The 22,768-nt window shown below is 47.5% G+C and overlaps 1 protein-coding gene across 2 annotated transcripts in view; it reads left to right on the top strand.

The window, feature by feature from the left end:
• The first annotated feature begins 524 nt into the window (after nt 1-524).
• The window catches only part of LOC110532938 (serine/threonine-protein phosphatase 2A 55 kDa regulatory subunit B delta isoform), a 29,651-nt gene continuing 7,407 nt past the window's right edge, over nt 525-22,768 (top strand). The window contains exons 1-7 of one of the 2 annotated variants that reach the window (XM_036960050.1): nt 525-768; nt 1,018-1,092; nt 16,101-16,198; nt 16,447-16,612; nt 17,540-17,652; nt 21,253-21,430; nt 22,259-22,423. In XM_036960050.1, the coding sequence (XP_036815945.1) occupies nt 762-768; nt 1,018-1,092; nt 16,101-16,198; nt 16,447-16,612; nt 17,540-17,652; nt 21,253-21,430; nt 22,259-22,423 (802 nt within the window). In that variant the 5' untranslated portion in view covers nt 525-761. The other variant, XM_036960049.1, reaches the window with a different exon arrangement.

Raw genomic sequence — 22,768 nt, 5'->3', positions numbered from 1 at the left:
ACAATAACATAAAGGTTTCATAATTCATAAATGTCATGTTAACTGACTGATATTATCTCATAGAATAAAACGTATAAGATATCCTAAGCCTGTGTTTACCTTTTCGCTGTTTATTCCAAAAACCCATTCTTTCCCCGTGAATTTTCCCATAGGAATGGCTGAACGAACCAGTGGTAACTTATTTCCGGTTTTTAAGACTACAAACTGGCGAGCTCTATTCCCTTGTATATAAATGCTTGTGAAACACCAGCCAATGGCCTAGGATTAAGGCTCTGTCTATTTCTTAGATTTCGATGCCTATGACAATGTCTCTGACTTTGTGTCGAATGTCTTTATCTAAGTATGAAACCAAAAAAAAAAAAATGTTTTGCAAAAAACATTGAATGGTCATTACGGGGGAAAACAGAGAGATAATAGTCCACTTTCCCACGCCCTGCATCTGTCAGCTCGCCAAGGCCCTGTGAAGCTGCGCATAGACGGTGCGCCTCTGATGCGGTCGAGCGCCTGAAATAGACCTCCGAAGCGTCGCAATGACGTCACCGTGTCACGTCGACTGTCACTTGTGCGCCATTTTGGATTTTTGGAAATGAAATGAAAAAAATCACGGGCATTTCTGTAAAGCCCATATTCACGACTCTAATAACTGTTTCCTTTTTAATAACCTTGTACTGAAATTACAATCCTTACAACTCTAATCACTATCGGAAGACCCCCTCCCCCCTCCCAAAAAAAAGAAGCCAGTTGTGTTGCAGAAAGTGACAATGGCAGGTAAGGTTGACAACTTTGTAGACGGGGGGCCCCCGCATCAGCGCGGCCTAAAAGCATTGCAAGTTTCTTGGCTAACAGGCAACCGAGCAGCTCTGACAATGTGTGCCAAAATGTATACTCCATAGTTAACTAGTTGCTATGTTGAAGTACACATTTAAAGGTGGGAATTAATTCCTCTGTATTTCTATAACATCTGCTCCTATTTTCTGGCTATTTATTCACCTTTATTCAATTTGTGATGTTTTATAGGTGTCGGAGGAGGGAACGATTTCCAATGGTGCTTCTCTCAGGTGAAGGGAGCCATAGACGAAGATGTGGCTGAAGGTAAAGCTCGTTTCCATTTCAACAGATAGATGAACATTTTGAACGTTATTTATTGACCTAATCACGGGTGTTTTGTGCATGCTAACGTTAGCAAGCTAGCAACGTCGCTAATACAGATGGTTGCTAGTTCACTATCTAGCTAGCCTAGTGCCTAAGTTGGCAGCATTCAAACCTTGTTAACTCGCTAGCCAGTTATAGCAATGGCTATTTAGGGGAGCTGTCTTGTTAGCTGCAAGTACTATTGTTTTGGCTAGCTAGGTGTAGATGGTTGACCTATGTAGTTATTGCAAGCACATGGTAGGTTAACAACAGTTGTTCTCTCTTCACCAGGCAGAACAAGGTCAGATATTTGCTAACTACATCTGTCACTAAACATGGGCTTTAACTATATAGTTATATACCTATAGCTGTGAAAACACTGCAAGATCTTGTAACAACTGTCAGTGTTGGTGTGAAAGAGAATCATGGATACATTGCCCTGCACACCCCTGTTATCTAAGACGGCATTGATTCGGATGTAGCGACACATTGATCTGGTCTGTAAAGGCCCGCTATTGGCCCGCTATTGGCCGGCAGTGTGAAGGCTGACAGATATGGTGATGCTGGTCCCTCTGGTTTAAAATAAGGGGTGTCTCAGACATTTCGGGGTGCCTTCCTGACTGTACAGTACGATACACACTGTACTGTGCGGGAATCTGTGGAACTAGCTAATCACCTTGGTCTCTCAAAGATGAAAGATGTATGTTTGTCTGTACAGGACTATCTTTGCTGCACTACTGTGATACTGATTCTGAAGCTATTTGGTTGTGTCGTTTGGGACTGGGACTACTTGTCGTACTGACATTATATTTTGCACCACAATTAATCGTCTGTTTTTGAAGAAAGGGATTGGTCTGTGTATCTGTTGTGGACTGGCAGGTGGCACACTGGGCAGGGGCATCCCAGGAGAAAGGGCAGGAGGGATACTGCTGTGCTGCTGTCAGCTGGTCGTTTCCGGCTCCTCTCCTCCTCACTGCTACTTTGTTATAAATAATCAAGTGGCCTTGCTGTGAGATGTGGCACTAAAAGAGACACAGAGAGAGAGAGCCCCCAGTATCACGGGGAGAAACGGTCCCCAGCATCACTGGGAGAGAGATCCCTCCCAGCATCACTGGGAGAGAGATCCCTCCCAGCATCACGGGGAGAGAGGGCTCCCAGCATCACGGGGAGAGAGGGCTCCCAGCATCACGGGGAGAAAGGGCCTCCCAGCATCACGGGGAGAGAGGGCCTCCCAGCATCATGGGGAGAGAGGGCCTCCCAGCATCACGGGGAGAAAGAGCTCCCCAGCATCACGGGGAGAGAGAGCCTCCCAGCATCACGGGGAGAGAGAGCCTCCCAGCATCACGGGGAGAGAGAGCCTCCCAGCATCACGGGGAGAGAGGGCCTCCCAGCATCACGGGGAGAAAGAGCTCCCCAGCATCACGGGGAGAGAGAGCTCCCCAGCATCGCGGGGAGAGAGAGCTCCCCAGCATCACGGGGAGAGAGAGCCTCCCAGCATCACGAGGAGAGAGAGCCTCCCAGCATCACGGGGAGAGAGAGCCTCCCAGCATCACGGGGAGAGAGAGCCTCCCAGCATCACGGGGAGAGAGAGAGCCGCCTCCCAGCATCACAGGAAGAGAGAGAGAGCCCCTCCCAGCATCACAGGGGGAGAGAGCCTCCCAGCATCACGGGGAGAGAGAGAGCCGCCTCCCAGCATCACAGGAAGAGAGAGAGAGCCCCTCCCAGCATCACAGGGGGAGAGAGAGAGCACCTCCCAGCATCACAGGGAGAGAGAGAGCCCCCCAGCATCACGGGGAGAGAGAGAGAGCCCCCCCAGCATCACAGGGGGAGAGAGAGATAGAGCCCCACCCAGCATCACGGGGAGAGAGAGAGAGCCCCACCCAGCATCACAGGGAGAGAGAGAGCCCTACCTAGCATCACGGGGAGAGAGAGAGAGAGCCCCACCCAGCATCACGGGGAGAGAGAGAGCCCCACCCAGCATCACGGGGAGAGAGAGAGCCCCACCCAGCATCACGGGGAGAGAGAGAGAGAGCCCCACCCCAGCATCACGGGGAGAGAGCCCCCCCGCAGCATCACGGGGAGAGAGAGAGCCCTCACCAGCATCACGGGGAGAGAGAGAGCCTCCTTCCCAGCATCACGGGGAGAGAGAGAGCACCACCCCCCCAGCACCACAGGGAGAGAGAGAGCCCTCCCCCCCAGCATCACCGGGAGAGAGAGAGCACCACCCCCCAGCACCACGGGGAGAGAGAGAGCCCCCCCCCCCCCCCAGCACCACGGGGAGAGAGAGCGCCCCCAGCATGACTGGGGGGAGAGAGAGAGCCTCATTCCCAGCATCACGGGGAGAGAGAGAGAGCACTCCCCCCAGCACCACGGGGAGAGAGAGAGCCCTCCCCTCCCAGCATCACGGGGAGAGAGAGAGCACCACCCCCCAGCACCACGTGGAAAGAGAGCCCTCCCCCCCAGCACCACGGGGAGAGAGAGGGAGAGAGAGCGCCCCCAGCATGACTGGGGGGAGAGAGAGCGCGCCCCCAGCACCACGGGGAGAGAGAGGGAGAGAGCGCGCCCCCAGCATGACTGGGGGGAGAGAGAGCGCGCCCCCAGCATGACGGGGAGAGAGCCCGCCCCCAGCAGCACAGAGGGGCCAGCAGCATCTTTCCTGCCCAGTCATCCATACTGCAGCCTCTCTCTATTCTTCATGAACAAGCCATACATGTGCATGAACACTGAAACAGAGAGAGAGAGACTACCTCAACTTGTTCAATAAAGAAACCCCTCATTTTCATTCTCGGGCGAAAGCGTTTTGCTACGTTACGTCCTAATGAATACGACCCCCTTGGCTCTGCATCATCATACTGTCTCAGCCAGCACAGAGAGTCAATAGATTTCCCTTGCTGCAGTCTTGCTGTTCAGGCCGTGCTTAGATCTTCCACGGCTGAGTGCATTTCCCTGATGTCAGCTTCATCCTTTAACCAAGGTACAGAGTCCTACTACCTCTTTATAACATGCTACAGGGGCTCTGCACTGCACCTGACCCATTGGCTTCCAGCCCAAGCGGGGGGGGGGGGGGGGGTTGTGTATCTAAGGTGGTTGGGTTGTGAGCATAGAGACATATATTAGTTAATGTACAACAAAGTACGTCTTGTCAAAGACTCCAGTCACCCAAGTCATAGACCAAGTCTAGTCATAGACTGTGTTCTCTGCTCCCGCACGGCAAGTGGTACCGGAGCACCAAGTCTAGGTCCAAAAGGCTCCTTAACAGCTCCTACCCCCAAGCCATTAGACTGCTGAACAATTAATCAAATCACATTAATTACAATTACATCCAGCCCCCTCACCTCAACCTCCATCTGACCACACCATCTAGTGTCACAGTTGAAGCACTGATCAATGCACTTAGTCAGCTAAGTTAGACTTGTTTTAGCCTTGGTTTCTCTGCTACCGCACAGCAAGCGGTACCGGAGCGCCTAGTCTAGGTCCAAAAGGCTTCTTAACAGCTTCTGTGTGATGTCACGAAACCCATAAGATGTGATGTCACGTGAATCCATAAGATGTGATGTCACGTGAACCCATAAGATGTGATGTCACGTGAACCCATAAGATGTGATGTCACGTGAACCCATACGATGTGAGGTTTCACCTAATGGCTAGCTAGACAGACATGACTGGAATAGACACTACTGTGTTCACTCAAATGTTATTTGTCTTCATGCTTGGTAAGCAAACGGTGTACAATCGTGGCCAAAAGTTTTGAGAATGACACAAATATTAATTTCCACAAAGTTTGCTGCTACAGTGACTATAGACATTTTTGTCAGATGTTACTATGGAATACTGAAGTATAATTACAAGCATTTCATAAGTGTCAAAGGCTTTTATTGACAATTACATGAAGTTGATGCAAAGAGTCAGAGTCAATATAGTAGTGTTGACCCTTCTTTTTCAAGACCTCTGCAATCCGCCCTGGCATGCTGTCAATTAACTTCTGGGCCACATCCTGACTGATGGCAGCCCATTCTTGCATAATCAATGCTTGGAGTTTATCAGAATTAGTGGGTTTTTGTTTGTCCACACGCCTCTTGAGGATTGACCACAAGTTCTCAATGGGATTAAGGTCTGGGGAGTTTCCTGGCCATGGACCCAAAATATCGATGTTTTGTTCCCCGAGCCACTTAGTTATCACTTTTGCCTTATGGCAAGGTGCTCCATCATGCTGGAAAAAGATATTGTTCGTCGCCAAACTGTTCCTGGATGGTTGGGAGAAGTTGCTCTCAAAGGATGTGTTGGTACCGTTCTTTATTCATGGCTGTGTATTTAGGCATAATTATGAGTGAGCCCACTCCCTTGGCTGAGAAGCAACCCCACACATGAATGGTCGAAGGATGCTTTACTGTTGGCATGACACAGGTCTGATGCTAGCGCTCACCTTGTCTTCTCCGGACAAGCTTTTTTCCGGATGCCCCAAACAATCGGAAAGGGGATTCATCAGAGAAAATGACTTTACCCCAGTCCTCAGCAGTCCAATCCCTGTACCTTATGCAGAATATCAGTCTGCCCCTGATGTTTTTCCTGGAGAGAAGTGGCTTCTTTGCTGCCCTTCTTGACACCAGGCCATCCTCCAAAAGTCTTCGTCTCACTGTGCGTGCAGATGCACTCACACCTGCCTGCTGCCATTCCTGAGCAAGCTCTGTACTGGTGGTGCCCCGATCCCGCAGCTGAATCAACTTTAGGAGACGGTCCTGGCGCTTGCTGGACTTTCTTGGGCGCCCTGAAGCCTTCTTCACAACAATTGAATCGCTCTCCTTGAAGTTCTTGATGATCCGATAAATGGTTGATTTAGGTGCAATCTTACTGGCAACAATATCTTTGCCTGTGAAGCCCTTTTTGTGCAAAGCAATGATGACTGCATGTGTTTCCTTGCAGGTAACCATGGTTAACAGAGGAAGAACAATGATTCTAAGCACCACCCTCCTTTTGAAGCTAACAGTCTGTTATTCGAACTCAATCAGCATGACCGAATGATCTCCATCCTTGTCCTCGTCAACACTCACACCTGTGTTACCGAGAGAATCACTGACATGATGTCAGTGACTTGGTACCACTACCAAGTCAATGTGCAAGGGTAATAACATGGCTATATACACAGGGTATCAGTACCAAGTCAATGTGCAGGGGTAATAACATGGCTATATACACAGGGTACCACTACCAAGTCAATGTACAGGGGTAATAACATGGCTATATACACAGGGTACCACTACCAAGTCAATGTGCAGGGGTAGAGGTAATAACTAGGCTGTATACACAGGGTACCACTACCAAGTCAATGTGCAGGGGTAATAACATGGCTATATACACAGGGTACCAGGTAATAACATGGCTGTATACACAGGGTACCACTACCAAGTCAATGTGCAGGGGTAATAACATGGCTATATACACAAGGTATCAGTACCAAGTCAATGTGCAGGGGTACGAGGTAAGGGAGGTAGATATGTACATATAGGTAGGGGTAAAGTGACTAGGCATCAGGATAGATAATAGACAGTAGCAGCAGCGTATGTGATGAGTCAAACGAGTTAGTGCAAAGTGGGTCAGTGCAGATAGTCCAGGTGGCTGTTTGGTTAACTATTTATCAGTCTTGTGGCTTGGGGGGGTAGAAGATGTTCTGTTGGTCCCAGACTTGGTGCATCGTTTCTGCTATGTGAATGCAGAGAGAATAGTCAATGACCTGGGGTGGCTGGAGACTTTAACAATGTTCAGGGCCTTTCCTCTGACACCGCCTGGTATAGATGTTCTGTTGGTCCCAGACTTGGTGCATCGTTTCTGCTATGTGAATGCAGAGAGAATAGTCAACGACCTGGGGTGGCTGGAGACTTTAACAATGTTCAGGGCCTTTCCTCTGACACCGCCTGGTATAGATGTTCTGTTGGTCCCAGACTTGGTGCATCGTTTCTGCTATGTGAATGCAGAGAGAATAGTCAATGACCTGGGGTGGCTGGAGACTTTAACAATGTTCAGGGCCTTTCCTCTGACACCGCCTGGTATAGATGTTCTGTTGGTCCCAGACTTGGTGCATCGTTTCTGCTATGTGAATGCAGAGAGAATAGTCAATGACCTGGGTGGCTGGAGACTTTAACAACGTTTAGGGCCTTTCCTCTGACACCGCCTGGTATAGAGTGCTTGAATAACAGAGAGCTCTGCCCCAGTGATGTACTGGGTTGTACTCACTACCCTCTGTGGTTCCTTGCGATCAAATGCCAAGCAGTTGCCATACTAAGCGGTGAGACAGCCGGTCAAGATTTCCTCAATGGTGAAGCTGTATAACATTTTGATGATCTGAGGACCCATGCCAAATATTTTTCGCCTCCTGGGGGGGAAAGAGGTGTTGTCGTGCCTTCTTCACGTCTGTGATGGTGTGTGTGTGGACCATTTATAATTCCTTAGTGATGTGGACTCCGAGGATCTCAAAGCTGTCGACCCTCTCCACTCTCCATGTGGATGTGGATGGGGGCGTGGCCAGCTCTCCGTTTCCTGTGGTCCACGATCAGCTCCTGTTTGTCATTTTAAGGCGCCATCCAATAGTGAGAGTTAATGTGTTTCTATACTTTTAGTTATTACTTATTGTTTCTAGGCTTGGGCTAATACCACAGCATATGGTATAAACGCTATATTTTGAAATACAGAAGGTATGATTTTGCAATACGGTTTGAAAAATAAATAGATTTATTTTTAAGTTGAGTATAATTTTGAGAAATCTAGGATGTTAATAAAATTATCCTGCTCAGGGCTCCAGCTATGCATTTGGTTTGCTAAGTGGCTCTAGATGTGAAGATGAAGCTTCTTGGTTACAGCAGAGACATTCAACTCCCTCTTGGTAATAGCATAAACTCCGGTATGGTACAGAAACTGTATGAAAATCTGCATACCACCCAACCCTAATTGAACCTCTGGCTGTTGGTTGTTTAAAGGCTGTAGTAGGTCATCTTGGTTGGAACCTCTGGCTCTTGGTTGTTTAAAGGCTGTAGTAGGTCATCTTGGTTGGAACTTCTGGCTGTTGGTTGTTTAAAGGCCATCTTGGTTGGAACCTCTGGTTGTTGGTTGTGTTTAGAGCTGTGTTGTGAATACAGTATCTGCTGTAGGGCCATATAAATATATATTTTTTGTGGCCTGATTCCATTTTCTCCATTTTTGGGGGCAACATTTTTGTATGTGTTCCATTCAGAGGATGAATGGGCAAGACAAAAGATGCCTTTGATAGGGGTATGGTAGTAGGTGCCAGGTGCACTGGTTTGTGTCAAGAACTGCAACACTGCTGGGTTTTTCACGCTCAACAGTTTCCCGTGTGCATCAAGAATGGTCCTCCACCCAAAGGACATCCAGCCAACTTGACAACTGTGGGAAGCATTGGGCGGCAGGGTAGCCTAGTGGTTAGAGCGTTGGACTAGTAACCGAAAGGTTGCAAGTTCGAATCCCCGAGCTGACAAGGTACAAATCTGTCATTCTGCCCCTGAACAGACACTAGGCCGTCATTGAAAATAAGAAATTGTTCTTAACTGACTTGCCTAGTTAAATAAAGGTCAAATAAAAAAATAATTTTAAAATTTTAAAAACAACATGGGCCAGCATCACCGTGGAACCCAACCTTGTCGTCCATGCCCACACACTGTGGCTGTTCTGAGGACGAAGGAGGGTGCAACTCAATATTAGGCAGGTGTTCCTAATGTTTTGTACACTCTGTGTATATATACACTGCATTCAGAAAGTATTCAGACCCCTTGACTTTTTACACATTTTGTTACGTTACGGCCTTATTAATTAATTGATTCAATATTTATTTAATCTACACGCACTACTCCTTAATGACAAAGCAATAGCAGGTTTTTAAAAATGTTTGCAAATGTATTCAATATTTTAAAAAACTGATACCTTTTACCTACGTATTCAGACCCTTTGTAAATGAGATTTGGATTTGAGCTCAGGTGCATCCTGTTTCCATTGATCATCCTTGATGTTTCTACAACTTCATTGGATTCAACCTGTGGTAAATTCAATTGATTTGGACATGATTTGGAAAAGGCACACACCTGTCTATATAAGGTCCCACAGTTGACAGTGCATGTCAGAGCAAAAACCAAGACATGAGGTCGAAGGAATTGTCCATATAGCTCCAAAACAGGGTTGTGTTGAGGCACTGATCTGGGGAAAGGTACCAAAAAATGTCTGCAGCATTGAAGGTCCACAAGAACACCGTGGCCTCCATCATTCTTAAATGGAAGAAGTTTGGAACCACCAAGACTCTTCCTAGAGCTGGCCGCCCATCCAAACTGATGTATCGGGGTAGAAAGGCCTTGGTCAGGGAGGTGACCAAGAACCCAATGGTCACTCTGAAAGAGCTTCAGAGTACCTCTGTGGAGATGGGAAAACCTTCCAGAAGTACAACCATCTTTGCAGCAATCCACCAATCAGGCCTTTATGGTAGAGTGGCCAGACGGAAGCCACTCCTCAATAAAAGGCACATGACAGCCTGCTTGGAGTTTGTCAGAAGGCATCTAAAGACTCTCAGACCATGAGAAACAAGCTGCTCTGGTCTGATGAAACCAAGATTGAACTCTCTGGCCTGAATGTCTGGAGGAAACCTGGCACCATCCCTACAGTGAAGCATGGTGGTGGCAGCATCATGCTGTGGGGATGTTTTTCAGCAGCAGGGACTGGGAGACTAGTCAGGATCAAGGGAAAGATGAACGTAGCAAAGTACAGAGAGGTCCTTGATGAAAACCTGCTCAGGACCTCAGACTGGGATGAGGGTTCACCTTCTAACAGGACAAAGACCCTAAGCACTCAGCCAAGACAATGCAAGTGTGGCTTCGGGACAAGTTTCTGAATGCTCTTAAGTTGCCCAGCCAGAGCCCAGACTTGAACCCGATCGAACACCTCTGGAGACACCTAAAAATAGCTGTACAGCGACGCTCCCCATCAAACCAGACCGATTGATAGGATCTGCAGAGAAGAATGGGAGAAACTCCCCAAATACAGGTGTGCCAAGCTTGTAGCGTCATACCCAAGAAGACTCAAGGCTGTAATCGCTGCCAAAAGTGCTGCAACAAAGTACTGAGTAAAGGGTCTGAATATTTATGTAAACGTGATTTTTTATTTTTTTTGCATAAATGTCTAAACCTGTTTTCGCTTTGTGATTATGGAGTATTCTGTGTAGATTGATGTCTAAACCTGTTTTCGCTTTGTGATTATGGAGTATTCTGTGTAGATTGAAGATGAAAATGTTTTATTTAATCCATTTTAGAATAAGGCTGTAACGTAAAATGAAATGTGTAAAAAGTCAAGGGGACTGAATACTTTTCGAAGGCCCCGAATATTTTAAGAGCATCTTTGAGAACTAACAATCACAACAACAACAACAACAAACTACAGACACTCAGACAGCATAAGCCATGGAAAAAAATGTGTAGAATTACAGGAAATTCGCTTCATAAGAGAAACATGTTGCTACTGTGGCCAAGAGGAGGGCTGAACATCTTTGGCAGTGTGGACTTCAGAAAATAATTTATAGCCTGGCTAGCCTACTTCTTGTATCGAGCATATTACGTATTTATCAGGAGACTAGCATGGCGCATGGTTGTTTTGTCTTGCTGTGAGGCCAAGTACCCCACTGAGCTGCTAGTGTTGTTGCAGTGGGTTCTCCACCCGGCACAGCCAGAAGAGGACTGGCCACCCCTCATAGCCTGGTTCCTCTCTAGGTTTCTTCCTAGAGTTCTGGCCTTTCTAGAGAGTTCTTCCTAGCCACCGTGCTTCTACACCTGCATTGCTTGCTGTTTGGGGTTTTAGGCTGGGTTTCTGTACAGCACTTTGAGATATCAGCTGATGTAAAAAGGGCTATATAAATACATTTGATTTGATTTGGCTGTTTTGTGTTGTCATTATTCCCCAGTGAGCTGCTAGTGTTGTTGCAGTGGGTTGTGTTGTCATTATTCCCCCAGTGAGATGCTAGTGTTGTTGCAGTGGGTTGTGTTGTCATTATTCCCCAGTGAGCTGCTAGTGTTGTTGCAGTGGGTTGTGTTGTCATTATTCCCCCAGTGAGATGCTAGTGTTGTTGCAGTGGGTTGTGTTGTCATTATTCCCCCAGTGAGATGCTAGTGTTGTTGCAGTGGGTTGTGTTGTCATTATTCCCCAGTGAGCTGCTAGTGTTGTTGCAGTGGGTTGTGTTGTCATTATTCCCCAGTGAGCTGCTAGTGTTGTTGCAGTGGGTTGTGTTGTCGTTATTCCCCCAGTGAGCTGCTAGTGTTGTTGCAGTGGGTTGTGTTGTCGATATTCCCCCAGTGAGCTGCTAGTGTTGTTGCAGTGGGTTGTGTTGTCATTATTCCCCCAGTGAGCTGCTAGTGTTGTTGCAGTGGGTTGTGTTGTCATTATTCCCCCAGTGAGCTGCTAGTGTTGTTGCAGTGGGTTGTGTTGTCATTATTCCCCAGTGAGCTAGTGTTGTTGCAGTGGGTTGTGTTGTCATTATTCCCCCCAGTGAGCTGCTAGTGTTGTTGCAGTGGGTTGTGTTGTCGTTATTCCCCAGTGAGCTGCTTGTGTTGTTTTGTGTTGTCATTATCCCCCAGTGAGCTGCTAGTGTTGTTGCAGTGGGTTGTGTTGTCGTTATTCCCCAGTGAGCTGCTAGTGTTGTTTTGTGTTGTCATTATTCCCCAGTGAGCTGCTAGTTTTGTTTTGTGTTGTCATTATCCCCCAGTGAGCTGCTAGTGTTGTTGCAGTGGGTTGTGTTGTCATTATTCCCCAGTGAGCTAGTGTTGTTGCAGTGGGTTGTGTTGTCATTATTCCCCCCAGTGAGCTGCTAGTGTTGTTGCAGTGGGTTGTGTTGTCGTTATTCCCCAGTGAGCTGCTTGTGTTGTTTTGTGTTGTCATTATTCCCCAGTGAGCTGCTAGTGTTGTTTTGTGTTGTCATTATTCCCCAGTGAGCTGCTAGTGTTGTTGCAGTGGGTTGTGTTGTCATTATTCCCCCAGTGAGCTGCTAGTGTTGTTTTGTGTTGTCATTATTCCCCCAGTGAGCTGCTAGTGTTGTTTTGTGTTCTCATTATTCCCCAGTGAGCTCCTAGTGTTGTTGTAGTGGGTTGTGTTGTCATTATTCCCCCAGTGAGCTGCTAGTGTTGTTGCAGTGGGTTGTGTTGTCATTATTCCCCCAGTGAGCTGCTAGTGTTGTTGCAGTGGGTTGTGTTGTCGTTATTCCCCCAGTGAGCTGCTAGTGTTGTTGCAGTGGGTTGTGTTGTCATTATTCCCCCTGTGAGCTGCTAGTGTTGTTGCAGTGGGTTGTGTTGTCGTTATTCCCCAGTGAGCTCCTAGTGTTGTTGCAGTGGGTTGTGTTGTCGTTATTCCCCAGTGAGCTCCTAGTGTTGTTGCAGTGGGTTGTGTTGTCATTATTCCCCAGTGAGCTGCTAGTGTTGTTGCAGTGGGTTGTGTTGTCATTATTCCCCCAGTGAGCTGCTAGTGTTGTTGCAGTGGGTTGTGTTGTCATTATTCCCCCAGTGAGCTGCTAGTGTTGTTGCAGTGGGTTGTGTTGTCATTATTCCCCCAGTGAGCTGCTAGTGTTGTTGCAGTGGGTTGTGTTGTCATTATTCCCCCCAGTGAGCTGCTAGTGTTGTTGCAGTGGGTTGTGTTGTCGTTATTCCCCAGTGAGCTCCTAGTGTTGTTGCAGTGGGTTGTGTTGTCATTATTCCCCAGTGAGCTAGTGTTGTTGCAGTGGGTTGTGTTGTCATTATTCCCCAGTGAGCTGCTAGTGTTGTTGCAGTGGGTTCTCCACCCGGCACAGCCAGAAGAGGACTGGCCACCCCTCATAGCCTGGTTCCTCTCTAGGTTTCTTCCTAGAGTTCTGGCCTTTCTAGAGAGTTCTTCCTAGCCACCGTGCTTCTACACCTGCATTGCTTGCTGTTTGGGGTTTTAGGCTGGGTTTCTGTACAGCACTTTGAGATATCAGCTGATGTAAAAAGGGCTATATAAATACATTTGATTTGATTTGGCTGTTTTGTGTTGTCATTATTCCCCAGTGAGCTGCTAGTGTTGTTGCAGTGGGTTGTGTTGTCATTATTCCCCCAGTGAGCTGCTAGTGTTGTTGCAGTGGGTTGTGTTGTCATTATTCCCCAGTGAGCTGCTAGTGTTGTTGCAGTGGGTTGTGTTGTCGTTATTCCCCCAGTGAGCTGCTAGTGTTGTTGCAGTGGGTTGTGTTGTCGATATTCCCCCAGTGAGCTGCTAGTGTTGTTGCAGTGGGTTGTGTTGTCATTATTCCCCCAGTGAGCTGCTAGTGTTGTTGCAGTGGGTTGTGTTGTCATTATTCCCCCAGTGAGCTGCTAGTGTTGTTGCAGTGGGTTGTGTTGTCATTATTCCCCAGTGAGCTAGTGTTGTTGCAGTGGGTTGTGTTGTCATTATTCCCCCCAGTGAGCTGCTAGTGTTGTTGCAGTGGGTTGTGTTGTCGTTATTCCCCAGTGAGCTGCTTGTGTTGTTTTGTGTTGTCATTATCCCCCAGTGAGCTGCTAGTGTTGTTGCAGTGGGTTGTGTTGTCGTTATTCCCCAGTGAGCTGCTAGTGTTGTTTTGTGTTGTCATTATTCCCCAGTGAGCTGCTAGTTTTGTTTTGTGTTGTCATTATCCCCCAGTGAGCTGCTAGTGTTGTTGCAGTGGGTTGTGTTGTCATTATTCCCCAGTGAGCTAGTGTTGTTGCAGTGGGTTGTGTTGTCATTATTCCCCCCAGTGAGCTGCTAGTGTTGTTGCAGTGGGTTGTGTTGTCGTTATTCCCCAGTGAGCTGCTTGTGTTGTTTTGTGTTGTCATTATTCCCCAGTGAGCTGCTAGTGTTGTTTTGTGTTGTCATTATTCCCCAGTGAGCTGCTAGTGTTGTTGCAGTGGGTTGTGTTGTCATTATTCCCCCAGTGAGCTGCTAGTGTTGTTTTGTGTTGTCATTATTCCCCCAGTGAGCTGCTAGTGTTGTTTTGTGTTCTCATTATTCCCCAGTGAGCTCCTAGTGTTGTTGTAGTGGGTTGTGTTGTCATTATTCCCCCAGTGAGCTGCTAGTGTTGTTGCAGTGGGTTGTGTTGTCATTATTCCCCCAGTGAGCTGCTAGTGTTGTTGCAGTGGGTTGTGTTGTCGTTATTCCCCCAGTGAGCTGCTAGTGTTGTTGCAGTGGGTTGTGTTGTCATTATTCCCCCTGTGAGCTGCTAGTGTTGTTGCAGTGGGTTGTGTTGTCGTTATTCCCCAGTGAGCTCCTAGTGTTGTTGCAGTGGGTTGTGTTGTCGTTATTCCCCAGTGAGCTCCTAGTGTTGTTGCAGTGGGTTGTGTTGTCATTATTCCCCAGTGAGCTGCTAGTGTTGTTGCAGTGGGTTGTGTTGTCATTATTCCCCCAGTGAGCTGCTAGTGTTGTTGCAGTGGGTTGTGTTGTCATTATTCCCCCAGTGAGCTGCTAGTGTTGTTGCAGTGGGTTGTGTTGTCATTATTCCCCCAGTGAGCTGCTAGTGTTGTTGCAGTGTTGTCATTATTCCCCAGTGAGCTGCTAGTGTTGTTGTAGTGGGTTGTGTTGTCATTATTCCCCCAGTGAGCTGCTAGTGTTGTTGCAGTGGGTTGTGTTGTCATTATTCCCCCAGTGAGCTGCTAGTGTTGTTGCAGTGGGTTGTGTTGTCGTTATTCCCCCAGTGAGCTGCTAGTGTTGTTGCAGTGGGTTGTGTTGTCATTATTCCCCCTGTGAGCTGCTAGTGTTGTTGCAGTGGGTTGTGTTGTCGTTATTCCCCAGTGAGCTCCTAGTGTTGTTGCAGTGGGTTGTGTTGTCGTTATTCCCCAGTGAGCTCCTAGTGTTGTTGCAGTGGGTTGTGTTGTCATTATTCCCCAGTGAGCTGCTAGTGTTGTTGCAGTGGGTTGTGTTGTCATTATTCCCCCAGTGAGCTGCTAGTGTTGTTGCAGTGGGTTGTGTTGTCATTATTCCCCCAGTGAGCTGCTAGTGTTGTTGCAGTGGGTTGTGTTGTCATTATTCCCCCAGTGAGCTGCTAGTGTTGTTGCAGTGTTGTCATTATTCCCCAGTGAGCTGCTAGTGTTGTTGCAGTGGGTTGTGTTGTCATTATTCCCCCAGTGAGCTACTAGTGTTGTTGCAGTGGGTTGTGTTGTCATTATTCCCCCAGTGAGCTGCTAGTGTTGTTGCAGTGGGTTGTGTTGTCATTATTCCCCCAGTGAGCTGCTAGTGTTGTTGCAGTGGGTTGTGTTGTCATTATTCCCCCCAGTGAGCTGCTAGTGTTGTTGCAGTGGGTTGTGTTGTCATTATTCCCCCAGTGAGCTGCTAGTGTTGTTGCAGTGGGTTGTGTTGTCATTATTCCCCCCAGTGAGCTGCTAGTGTTGTTGCAGTGGGTTGTGTTGTCATTATTCCCCCAGTGAGCTGCTAGTGTTGTTGCAGTGGGTTGTGTTGTCATTATTCCCCCAGTGAGCTGCTAGTGTTGTTGCAGTGGGTTGTGTTGTCGTTATTCCCCCAGTGAGCTGCTAGTGTTGTTGCAGTGGGTTGTGTTGTCATTATTCCCCAGTGAACTGCTAGTGTTGTTGCAGTGGGTTGTGTTGTCATTATTCCCCCAGTGAGCTGCTAGTGTTGTTGCAGTGGGTTGTGTTGTCATTATTCCCCCAGTGAGCTCCTAGTGTTGTTGCAGTGGGTGCTACAGTACAGGATGACGTGTGCCTGATAGGGTTCGGTCCTATACTGAGAGGGGGATGTTCACGAGGCCCCACTCTTTATAATATGATTGAAAAACCCACTGCTACGTCAGACTGGTCATCAATGATATTGATCATGTTTTTTGTTTTGTGACGTAGACCTAACCCGTGTTATAGTGTGTCTTAAGTTCAGGTTTGTTTATCATTATTTTATTACATATGCAAAAAAGAAACAGCCAACATAGAAGTGTTACACACTCATTACCTTTTTGTTCTTGTTGTCTCTCTCAGCCGACATAATCTCAACGGTTGAGTTTAACTATTCTGGAGAACTACTAGCGACGGGAGACAAAGGAGGTCGTGTCGTCATTTTCCAACGGGAACAAGAGGTCAGTTAACTATCAAACAGACATAAATCAATAGGGGGGGGGGGGGGGGGGGGGGGGGGGGGGGGGGGGTGGGGGGGGGGGAACAACAACGTTTAAGACTAAAACGCACCTTGAAAACAACATTAGTCGGATTCACCTTTTTAATGTAGCATAATGTACAACATCGTATTTTTTTAACATTTTTAAGTGCATTATTGTTGTGAAATATAGTTGTACTGATAATGAGCTGGGGGTTTTATTTCTTTCAGAGTAAAAACCGTCCTCATTCCAGAGGAGAATACAACGTGTACAGCACTTTCCAGAGCCATGAACCCGAGTTTGACTATTTAAAAAGCTTAGAAATCGAGGAGAAAATCAACAAAATAAGATGGTTACCTCAACAAAACGCTGCACACTCTCTGCTCTCAACAAACGGTAAGTCGCCGAGCTCTCCTTCATATTTCTGATTCCGTTCGGTCAAGGTGATGACGACTCTTCAGCACCACAGACGGTTCCACTGAATATTGAACTGTAAAGGTCGCTTATTAACCTCTGTCGTGGAAATGTCCTGTATTACCAAATCCATGAGAGAGCAAACCACCACACAAGTCAGTTATATCATAAAGTCCATCTTTTAATTATATGAGCTTCACCATAAGCCCGGTGACTCTCAGATCAATTCAGTGTCTATAAATGAATTCTCTGAGAGTGCTTACAAAACAATTCTTAGTATCATTTATAGCCCAGACACACCCATCTGAACTCACATGACAAATAACAGATCTTAGAAACATTACAAAGGAAGACTTTACTTGAGAGAGGAGTATTCCATAGCCAGACAGCATTATCTATAAATGATTGTTCAGTTTACTCTCTTAGACGAGGTTCTACTTCTCGTTCTTGGTACAACATAGAACCAAAACATTACCTCATCCAATGGCATATATCAATTGTCAAACCTAGATACTCCCATATTAAATACACCCCCTCCTGGACAAGCTCACCGAGACAGTGAGCCTCTTAGGTTATATACTAGATCAAGATAAGGGCAACCTCAGAGGGGACATGTAATAGTGAACCTCTTAGGTTATATACTAGATCAAGATAAGGGCAACCTCAGAGAGGACATACAACAGTTCCAGACCCATTCACATAAGAATACAAGCCTGACCTCTCCACTCTCTGGGGCCCAAGTCACTTTTCCCCCACATAAGCATTATTATGTAAATTAAACATCTTATTTAACTAACTCATTCTGATTCTGCTACCACACTCCTTCCTCTGAAGTGTTTTTACAGACGGAAGGCCAAGGTGACTGTAAACCTGTGCTATAACACTGACATGGCCTTTTTCACAACCCAGACAAAACCATCAAGCTGTGGAAAATCAGCCAACGGGACAAAAGAGCAGAAGGCTACAACTTGAAAGACGAGGATGGAAGACTGAGAGATCCTTTCAGAATCACGTCGTTACGGGTATGTCTCCTCTCGTTCATCACCGTTTACCTGATATAGTTTTGAATGATCCCGTTCAGGGAAATATTATTGAAATTTTACCCCTTTTTCTCCCCAATTTCGTGGTGTCCAATTGTTAGTAGTTACTATCTTGTCTCATCGCTACAACTCCCGTACGGGCTCGGGAGAGGCGAAGGTCGAAAGCCATGTGTCCTCCGATACACAACCCGCACTGCTTCTTAAGACAGCGCGCATCCAACCCGGAAGCCAGTCGCACCAAAGTGTCGGAGGAAACACCGTGCCCCTAGCGACCTGGTCAGCGTGCACTGCGCCCGGCCCGCCACAGAAGTCGCTGGTGCGCGATGAGACAAGGATATCCCTACCGGCCAAACCTTCCCTAACCCGGACGCTGGGCCAATTGTGCGTCGCCCCATGGAGCCTGGGCTCGAACCCAGAGTCTCTGGTGGCACAGCGATGCAGTGCCTTAGACCACTGCGCCACCCGGGGAGGCAGTGCCTTAGACCACCGCACCACCCGGGGAGGCAGTGCCTTAGACCACTGCACCACCCGGGGAGGCCCTCCGTTCAGGGACATTTTTAAAAACACAAAGAAAAACGTAAAGTATTTGGAGTGAAAATGTGAGGGAGAAAATACACGGCACAGAGTGACGGTCTGATATGAACCTGCCGTTCGTTCTCCGTCCGTTTAGACGCAGGGCGTTTTAGCAACCGCTCGCCGTTAGCCGCTCGCCGTTAGCCGCTCGCCGTGAGTCGTTAGCCGTTAGCCGTGAGCCGTTCTGACTGCTGACATTTTCACAAGTTTGGACACGTAGAATCAGTTCGCACTCGGTTCGCAAATTACATCCGGCACTCTGTTCAGAGGTGCCAAGTCCTCTTGGACGGCAAACGCTACCCGTGTGTCCCTGCCTTTTTAAACTGTCATCCCTTCTGATCCATCTCTCATGTGATTGATTACCTGATATATGGTTCATTACCCCTCCTCCGTGACTCCTTTCACACCCTCCCTCCGTGGCTCCTTCCACACCCCCCCTCCGTGACTCCTTCGACTCCCCCTCTCCGTGACTCCTTCCACACCCCCCCTCCGTGACTCCTTCCACACCCCCCCTCCGTGGCTCCTTCCACACCCCCCCTCCGTGACTCCTTCGACTCCCCCTCTCCGTGACTCCTTCCACACCCCCCCTGCGTGGCTCCTTCCACACCCCCCCTCCGTGACTCCTTCCACAGCCCTCCTCCGTGACTCCTTCCACAGCCCTCCTCCGTGACTCCTTCCACACCCCCCCCCCTCCGTGACTCCTTTCACACCCCCCCTCCGTGACTCCTTCCACACCCCCCCTCCGTGACTCCTTCCACACACCCCCTCCGTGACTCCTTCCACACCCCCCCTCCGTGACTCCTTTCACACCCCCCCTCCGTGACTCCTTCCACACCCCCCCCCCTCCGTGACTCCTTCCACACCCCCCCTCCGTGACTCCTTCCACACCCCCCCTCCGTGACTCCTTCCACACACCCCCTCCGTGACTCCTTCCACACCCCCCCTCCGTGACTCCTTTCACACCCCCCCTCCGTGACTCCTTTCACACCCCCCCTCCGTGACTCCTTCCACACCCCCCCTCCGTGACTCCTTCCACACCCCCCCTCCGTGACTCCTTCCACACCCCCCCTCCGTGACTCCTTTCACACCCCCCCTCCGTGACTCCTTCCACACCCCCCCTCCGTGACTCCTTCCACACCCCCCCTCCGTGACTCCTTCCACACCCCCCCTCCGTGACTCCTTCCACACCCCCCCTCCGTGACTCCTTCCACACCCCCCCCTCCGTGACTCCTTCCACACCCCCCCTCCGTGACTCCTTCCACACCCCCCCTCCGTGACTCCTTCCACACCCCCCCTCCGTTACTCCTTCCACACCCCCCCTCCGTTACTCCTTCCATACCCCCCCTCCGTGACTCCTTCCACACGCTCCCCTCCGTGACTCCTTCCACACGCTCCCCTCCGTGACTCCTTCCACACCCCCCCTCCGTGACTCCTTTCACACCCCCCCTCCGTGACTCCTTCCACACGCTCCCCTCCGTGACTCCTTCCACACACTCCCCTCCGTGACTCCTTTCACACCCCCCCCCCTCCGTGACTTCTTTCACACCCCCCCTCCGTGACTCCTTCCACACCCCGCTTTGCCACAGCCCGAACCCAAAATGGACCGAACTGTGATCCCTTAGTTTAATTCAAACTTAAATATTTTGTCTTCACCCTCTGAATGGCACACATACACCATTTTTTTTTTTCACCTTTATTTAACCAGGTAGGCCAGTTGAGAACACCTTTATTTAACCAGGTAGGCTAGTTGAGAACACCTTTATTTAACCAGGTAGGCAAGTTGAGAACAAGTTCTCATTTACAATTGCGACCTGGCCAAGATAAAGCAAAGCAGTTCGACAGATACAACGACACAGAGTTACACATGGAGTAAAACAAACATACAGTCAATAATACAGTATAAACAAGTCTATATACGATGTGAGCAAATGAGGTGAGATAAGGGAGGTAAAGGCAAAAAGGCCATGGTGGCAAAGTAAATACAATATAGCAAGTAAAACACTGGAATGGTAGATTTGACAGATGAGTGTGCAAAGTAGAAATACTGGGGTGCAAAGGAGCAAAATAAATATAGTAGGGGAAGAGGTAGTTGTTTGGGCTATTTATAGATGGGCTATGTACAGGTGCTGTGATCACAATCAATGTCTCAATGGTCTCAAGGCTTAAAAATCCTTCTTTAAACCTGTCCCCTCCTCTTCATCTACACTGATTTAAAGTAGATTTAACAAGTGACATCAATAAGGAATCATGGCTTTCACCCGGGTTCACCTGGTCAGTAAATATCATGGAAAGAGCAGGCGTTCCTAATGTTTTGTCCAATCAGTGTCCGTCTGCTACAGAGGGAAAGGAGAGAGCATGAGAAAATTATGTTGGATATAAAAGTTCTGAAAACATGTTTATTATTTTTATATTATTATATTAATATATTATTATTATAAATATTATATATTTATATATTATATTATTTTTTTCCTATTTAAAATAGAAGATGGAGAACCAGCTACAGGATGAAAATCCAGTATTTTTGGCACATGAACAACCAGCTAGCACCGCTAACGTTATCCAGCAAAAAAACTATAACAAGTGTATATATATACAACAAAGGGACTATAACAAAGTATTGAGATTAAGTTTTGTAGGTGACCAAATACTTATTTTCCACCATAATCTGCAAATAAATTCATTAAAAATCCTACAATGTGATTTTCTGGATTTTTTTTTTCTCATTTTGTCTGTCATAGTTGAAGTGTACCTATGATGAAAATTACAGGCCTCTCTCATCTTTTTAAGTGGGAGAACTTGCACAATTGGTGGCTGACTAAATACTTTTTTGCCCCACTGTATATATTTTGAGTCAAGTATCAATATAATATTGCGATATGTAACTAAACACCCCCCCCCCCCCCCCCTACTTCACTACTACAGGTATTTGTCATCTTCAGAAAAGGAGCGAACTGCAGGGTTTTTAAACGTGGTACATCTTCATAATAAAAGGCTTCTTTGTTGTAGGTGCCTGTGCTGCTGCCCATGGACCGGATGGTGGAGGCTAGTCCGAGGAGGATATTCGCTAACGCACACACATATCACATCAATTCCATCTCTGTAAACAGTGATCATGAAACGTACCTTTCGGCTGATGATCTCAGGGTTAACCTCTGGCACTTAGAAATCACTGATAGAAGTTTTAGTATCCTTTTTTAATCACAAAAAATACACATGTATTTCATTTAAATGGGAAGATTTGTGTGTGTGTTTACCTGTGTGTGTGTGTCTACCTGTGTGTGTGTGTCTACCTGTGTGTGTGTGTCTACCTGTGTGTGTGTTTACCTGTGTGTGTGTGTCTACCTGTGTGTGTGTGTGTCTACCTGTGTGTGTGTGTCTACCTGTGTGTGTGTGTCTACCTGTGTGTGTGTGTCTACCTGTGTGTGTGTGTCTACCTGTGTGTGTGTGTTTACCTGTGTGTGTGTGGTGTGTCTACCTGTGTGTGTGTGTCTACCTGTGTGTGTGTGGTGTGTCTACCTGTGTGTGTGTGGTGTGTCTACCTGTGTGTGTGTGTATACCTGTGTGTGTGTGTGTGTGTGTATACCTGTGTGTGTGTGTCTACCTGTGTGTGTGTGTCTTCCTGTGAGTGTGTCTACCTGTGTGTGTGTGTGACTACCTGTGTCTACCTGTGTGTGTGTGTGTGTGTGTGTGTGTGTGTACCTGTGTCTACCTGTGTGTGTGTGTGTCTACCTGTGTGTGTGTGACTACCTGTGTCTACCTGTGTGTGTGTGTGACTACCTGTGTCTACCTGTGAGTGTGTCCACCTGTGAGTGTGTGTCCACCTGTGAGTGCGTGTCTACCTGTGAGTGCGTGTCTACCTGTGAGTGAGTGCGTGTCTACTTGTGAGTGAGTGCGTGTCTACCTGTGAGTGAGTGCGTGTCTACCTGTGAGTGTGTTTGTGACCTGTTTGTGTCTATGCCCTTGCCATGTCTTGGTGGTGTTGATCCTTGATAGTGCCCCTCCCCTCCCCCAGACATTGTAGATATAAAGCCTGCCAATATGGAGGAGCTGACAGAAGTCATCACAGCTGCAGAGTGCCATCCACACCAGTGTAATGTATTTGTGTACAGTAGCAGTAAGGGGACCATCCGCCTCTGTGACATGCGAGCTGCTGCCCTCTGTGATAGGCAAAGCAAATGTAAGTCAATAATATCGTTGGGGGTAAAACTTTACAGAAATGTCATTGTTTTAGATAGAATAGAACAATATATGTTGTTGCTAGCAAATCCTGCGAATCCTGTTATCAAAACTCAACTCGAAATAAGAGAACGGAGTTGAGCGTTCCTCAAACTAAGTCCGATGTGTTTTCACATACAAACAGTTTTTACAATAGTTTCCCTCTGATGTCAGAAGGTTATATATATTTTTATTTTTTTAACCATTATTTAATTAGGCAAGTCAGTAAAGAAGAAATTCTTATTTACAATGACGACAGAACGGGGTTAACTGGTCTAGGAACAGTGGGTTAACTGGTCTAGGAACA

This window comes from Oncorhynchus mykiss, chromosome 23 (genome assembly GCF_013265735.2).
Source record: "Oncorhynchus mykiss isolate Arlee chromosome 23, USDA_OmykA_1.1, whole genome shotgun sequence".
Classification (NCBI taxonomy): Eukaryota; Metazoa; Chordata; class Actinopteri; order Salmoniformes; family Salmonidae; genus Oncorhynchus; species Oncorhynchus mykiss.
The sequence above is the reverse complement of the archived record's forward strand: the minus strand, read 5'-3'. Positions and strand labels throughout refer to the sequence as shown.